At 37.1% G+C, this 6,014-nt stretch overlaps 1 protein-coding gene across 1 annotated transcript in view; it reads left to right on the forward strand.

Annotated features, from left to right (window-relative positions):
- LOC104166906 (tektin-5-like) overlaps window positions 1-5,766 on the forward strand; it is a gene marked incomplete at its 5' end in the record, with an annotated part of 17,186 nt that extends 11,420 nt beyond the window's left edge. Inside the window, 2 exon segments of the mRNA XM_009707005.1 lie at window positions 1,978-2,132; window positions 5,553-5,766. Coding sequence (XP_009705307.1) covers window positions 1,978-2,132; window positions 5,553-5,766 — 369 coding nt within the window.
- Window positions 5,767-6,014: the final 248 nt, after the last annotated feature.

The raw sequence follows: 6,014 nt of genomic DNA on the forward strand, positions 1-6,014 counted from the left end.
TATCTGTAGAAATAAGTATGTGTAACTGGTAAAATCATAGACAAGATGCAAAACAATGTACCTAATAATACACTTATCATAAGTAGTTCCTCTGCAAAACAAATAGCTACCAAAGTGCACTAGATTACCTGCACAAATATTTCCTCTAAAACACAGCTAGCTTACAGTGATTATCTAATTAAGAAGGAACCTCTGCAGAATGAAATTATAGGGAGAAATTTACTACCATTCGCTTCACTGTCTTTAATACTGTGTTCCCTTCATAACAAACCAGATTTTTTTCCCTGCAGTCTATAAGCAATAAAGGCTTCTTTTTGGGTGAAGATGCTCCCAAGCTAGCTCTGTGAGAACCAACCTCAGACCCAATGGGCTCAGTACAGTGTGGAGACCTGGCTTCAAATCAGTACAGTCATGTTTCATATGCTGCTGCTGCAGGGTCTGAGATGATTCATCTACGGGAAAACTGCATTGCTGTAAGGGTTGAGCTGCTTTGGACAGTGCTAGCGAGATCTTTCACATTGCTCTACTATAGCGTCAACAAGCCCTTAAGGATTTGGACTGGGGCGCAGGTTCCTGGCATCCTTAACTCTTTGGGGTTTTGTCTATAAATAACCTTTCAGCAGCAGGAACTAATTCAATTTTCAAACCAAACACATCATTAGCAAACCTGGTACAACTTAGTGTGTAGGCAAGATCTAAATAGCAGCATAATTTAAATCACATTATGCTGGTTTTAGTGGTTGTTGACATTCAAGTTGCATTAATTTTAGAAGACTGGCTGGGAAACTACGTTAGTTCAATTTGTTCTCTTACATTTTAAAGCTATCTATGGAAAAGCTTGAACAGGTTCACCACACTGGCTGTAATGAATCCTGAGAAATGAAAGTAACTTAATAATCAATTGGCTGGGAAACGTTACCTGAATATAAACATTTTCTCTCTTCTTTCTTTAAGACTGAGTAAAACTTTTCCCTTGCAACTTCTCTCATTTTTTCATATCGATTAAAACATACAAGAAGCACTTAGAGGATTCTCAGGGATAATATGATTATATGATAACATGCCCTGCAAATAAAAACTATTCTACACTAATTCCATGGGCCTCTCCTTTTTGGTGATGTCTCACTCTGTATCTTCTCCATTCACAGAAAATAAGCCTTTAAAGGAAGTTAGTCTTCCCTCTACAGCTGCCAGTGGAGTTTTTGAAAACTTTGGGAATTTAGTTTCAGTATGAAAATACGACTTATGTTCATATGTTCTTGCAGCCAATGTCCCCAGAATACTTGAAGTATGAAACAATTTCAGAGGGGATGTATTTGACTGCCTTTTTTTTTTTTTTTTTATAAGGCAAAAGGAAATAAGAATTGAATGATGGTTTAAATGAAAACGACAGTTTATTGGAATTTTACCTTTGCAAAATGTTCATAGATGAAGCAGCAGATTTTTTTATTTAGGATAAAAGCTAGCTAATGAAGCAAAATGGAAATAAGTCCCTGTAGTGCTATAAACACTGCCTCTATGACAATGGCTTTATCACAAAAACACAATTAGAATTTCCCCTATCACAATAATTCAGTGCTTCTCTTCTGCTTGTAATAAATTTATATTCCAACTTGCCTACAAATTTCTTAATTTTATATTAGGAAAGAAATGGTGCATTACTTAGTGGAAGTTGTTTGCCTGTTTTCCAGGAACAACTTCATTAAATGCTTTCATGTGATGTGTAAGTGTATGGCCCCCTCCTTCTGGCTCTCCTATGAGATTTGATTACCATACATCCTTTTAAAGAAATGGCAAGATCAAGCCAACATTATACAAATCCATCCGATTGATGTCAATTTATAGTAATCTCCTTCCCTAAATTAAGCAAAATGTCATGCCAGAATAGAAGCAGTTCCAACAGGAGTGTTTAAAAGCGGGGGCGACTTCTGATTTTGTGTGCACGCGGGGCTTACAAAAACATTCTGCTTTGTTCAGATATTTCAGGAAACCTTCCAGACAGAAGAAACCATCATGTTACTGGAGAGATCCATAAAGGCAAAGGAGTACTCACTGAGAGTGGCTCAGACCCGCCTGGAGGGAAGAACTAAATGACCCAACATAGGACTTTGCCGTGATGCACCTCAGTTTCAGTAAGTAAAGGCCAGACTACTTCGTCTCTTCCTTTATCAGCCACTCAAGAACAGGAAATTTAATGACAGTGTGAATCGGTTAGATGAGATTAGAATTGCATTCATTACATTGCAATACAAATTCTGGGAGAAAGAAGTAAAATACAAGTAGCTATGTTGAAATACTGGGGCAAAACTTCTAATGTTCAGTGTGTGTAGTTGCCTTTAGAGTCCCTCTCCCAGGATAGTTAAGAGCTCAATTGCTTGTTGGTGGGTGGTATCTTTTGGGATTCAGTCTCCTGTCTGAGTTGGGATTTAGGAATTGATTTTAATTCCATTCTGTATGCAATACAAGATTTCACTTTAAGATATCCCTAATTTTAGAAACAATGTGATCCCAGACAAAATTCTGTCTTTTGAGGCATAAAACTATCTAATGGTCAAGCTCCTTAAAAAGTTAATTGCAAATAAGAATGAGGCAGCATCTCTTACTGCCTCAACTAATTTTCAACTATATAGTGACTCCAGTATCATCTTGGTACAGGTTAGGTCATTTGGCATACGTTTTGGTTATATAGCCGTGGGGGCATAGCTCTGCTATGATCCATTGTGTAATGTGGACTGTGTCTTTCTGGGTATACAAGATGATGTCTGAGATACTAGCCTGCCTTCCCTGATGACTGAAGAAGGGTCTTCTGAATTTTAATCCCATTTATCTCTCTCCAATCCAGCTGGAACACATCAGTGTTCCAAAAGAACCATATGGAGTATATCTTATTTAAAATACTGTCTTAAAAATGAAATACTCAAGAAATACTGCACCAGGGTTCCTCCCATAGCTGGAATGAATTTCACAGTCCAGTAAAAGAATTTTGCATATTTTTATGAGAAGCAGAAAACTATTCCCTTTTTATTTTTGTCTCTAGCAAAATGCCACTGTATACAACAGGTTCACATACAATGAGATTAATGAAGTACATAATGCTTAAATGAAGTATATATATTATTTTTCCTAAACAGTGTTTTATCAGTTCAAAAAGATTCTATTCAAACAAGGAAGTGGCAATAAATCGTAAGTGTATTGTACCGGCATCTTTTGACTTTTCTAAATCCTTAAACCATAAATTGCACAACGCAATATATCTTTTTTCAGCCTCATACCTCCTTAATCGGATCTTGACATTTCCTTTGGCATATCCATATATTAGATTTCTTCAACTTCATGCTCTGCTCTCCACATCCATTCTGTCATAAAATATTGTTTTGGATCTGAATCTTTTATATCCATAGTTGGATAGTTTTATTCACGTGGCTTTTTATATCATATAAGTTATGCCTGTTCTAGATGCAGGAGTTCAGCTGTGAGAAACCAGAAAAACTTCTGATCATACTGTAGCATTCACTCAGCAGTTACATTTACTATGGGATCAGATCATTTGCCAGTTCAGTTACCAGACCATCAATTTGGTATGCAAATAAGCCAGTATCAGCATTTTATTTAAAAAAAAAAAAAAGGACAAAACAAACCAAGATGGCCTTAAACAGTAATCATAGAATCACAGAATCATGATGGTTGGAAGAGACCTCAAAGATCATCAAGTCCAACCGTATACCCGATGCCACCATGCCCGCTAAACCCACTAAACCATGTCTCGAAATACACAACTCCAGTTTTATACTCACTCCTTCCTCCCCAAAGGTTTCTTCCACAAAAATGTCTGCAGCGTTATGATTGATATCAGTCCAGTCAGCACGACGGCATGTACCCAAGACATAAAACTTGTCTGATTCGGGATCAAAAATGCAGTGTCACATTATCCCTTCTTCTTCCCTCAATTGCCAGTGATGCTGTTGACGTTCCAAAGGATCCTGTCTAAGAGAGTTTGGAAGCTTCATTTGAAGTCACTGGAACATCAGAATGTCTTTGAATAGGACCCTAACATGACATACTTAAAAACTTAAAACATGACATAAATGGACACTAACATGGTATACTTAAAACCCAGGAAGTACAGTGGGGTTCTGGCTCAATCTAACTCCTACTAGCTTCTAGGTTATATAAGAGCTTTACAAGCTGTTGCACAGCTATTTGGAAGTATTTTAGGCTTAACATACATGCATGTTTTCTGTCAGTCTAATATGATTTCTAATATTTTAACCAAAATGCTTATACAAGTACACTGTTTACTAGATGTAGTTATATTGACAGATAACTAACATATCCTGTTCTCCTTCCTCTGACACATACGAATTTTGCTCTACCACAGCTCCCTAATCCAGACCAGGTTATGCTGGATGCTTTAGTTGATCCAAATCATTGAATGTTATGTTCATTATAACTGCAATTAGAAATAGAAATGCTGACACTTTTTTCTATCACAGTTTTTGATTGAGCTCACATCTCAAAATGAATTTTCTTAGACACAAGATCCTATTTAAGAAAGTAAAACCATTTGCTAATTCATTTTTAAAGATTTTTTGCTTTTAAATGATTTGTTAAGTGTATTTCTCTCGTGGTTTAAAGCAAGAAGGAATTCAGCCCAATAGCTCAACTGTAATAGCGAAAGAAAATATCAAATGAACCACTTCTTTGTAACATGTCAATGTTATCTGAGTTTGCTGTTTATTTGAAAGGAAGTGCTGATGTTGGCATTTGTTCCCTACGTGTGCTGCCAACTTTGTAGTTGAAGGGATTAGACAGAGAACAAATTAATAAAGTCTAGCTTTTCTGTGCTGAAACAACTGCAACTATCCCAAAACAAGTTAAAGTAGATCCTGGAAAAATCTTTCATATGGTCTATACTGCACTGAGCAATTAATCAAACATTAGACAAAATGCAAAGTTGACAGTATTAAAGAGAGTTTACCAGCTCAGTGACTATACAAGAAGATTTGCCACATCTCCATTGATAAGCCGCTGGAAGAAAACATGGCTAATATCAGCTCACAGAAAATCTTGATTTCGGAGCTCCATGTTCAATGGTTATTCTGGCAAGTGATTCTTGTTCTGATTAACATGCTTCTGCGCCAAATCTAGACTGTTTAGCACATCCTGCTGCACAGGTTTGAGCTATCATGAACTACACCAACACTCTCCAGTAACATCCATCCCACATGTATTCAACAGGACCCTATGCAAGTGCTCAACACAGCCATAGAGAGGCTACACAAATGAGAGGCTGCAAGTGAAGAAGACAGCAATTAGAAAGATATGTATCAAAGCAGAGTGGCTTCATCAGCTGTTGAAGGTCAATGCAAGGAAGAAATCATTGCTTCTTATAGGTGCTATGCAAGCTAGTTCGGCAAACAGGTTTCATACTGATTCAGTCCAAGACAGCTGTTCAAATCCTGCCTGAAAGCGTGACCTATGCACCCTCAAAAAAGGAACGTGGTGAGGGACTGCTAAAGTTATCTGAGCAACCTGTCCCCTTCTTTTTTCAGGCTTGGCAGTGAAGTTTAAACTTTAGACGACACCTTACAGACTTTAAAGTGACATCTGAAAGAAGCCCATGATACCCTGCAGATACTAATCCTCAACAAATCAAAGCTGGAGCATGAAATTTATGTGAAGACAAACTCCTCCTTCATTGACAAGAAGTGTATGGACATGCGCAAAGTCTTCCCCAGCACCCCACAGCTCGTTGGCTACACTTGAATAGTAACCTTTGATATCTTAGCACATGATATAAAAGTTGCAAAAGTTACAACTATTTCCTGAAGATCGTTATTATTCTGTTTTCTCAAATAATGAAGTCCTATAGGAATAAACTAATAAAAGTTAATATCATGGATCTTTCCTTTGAACAATCTCATATTCTCAGCTGTAGCTGCTAATTCAAATAGAATTAGTAGACTTACTCTAACAGAATCAGACCACACTAAAATAACCAGACAAAGACTGCA

The sequence above is a fragment of the Cariama cristata genome, unplaced genomic scaffold (genome assembly GCF_000690535.1).
Source record: "Cariama cristata isolate BGI_N322 unplaced genomic scaffold, ASM69053v1 scaffold8859, whole genome shotgun sequence".
Classification (NCBI taxonomy): Eukaryota; Metazoa; Chordata; class Aves; order Cariamiformes; family Cariamidae; genus Cariama; species Cariama cristata.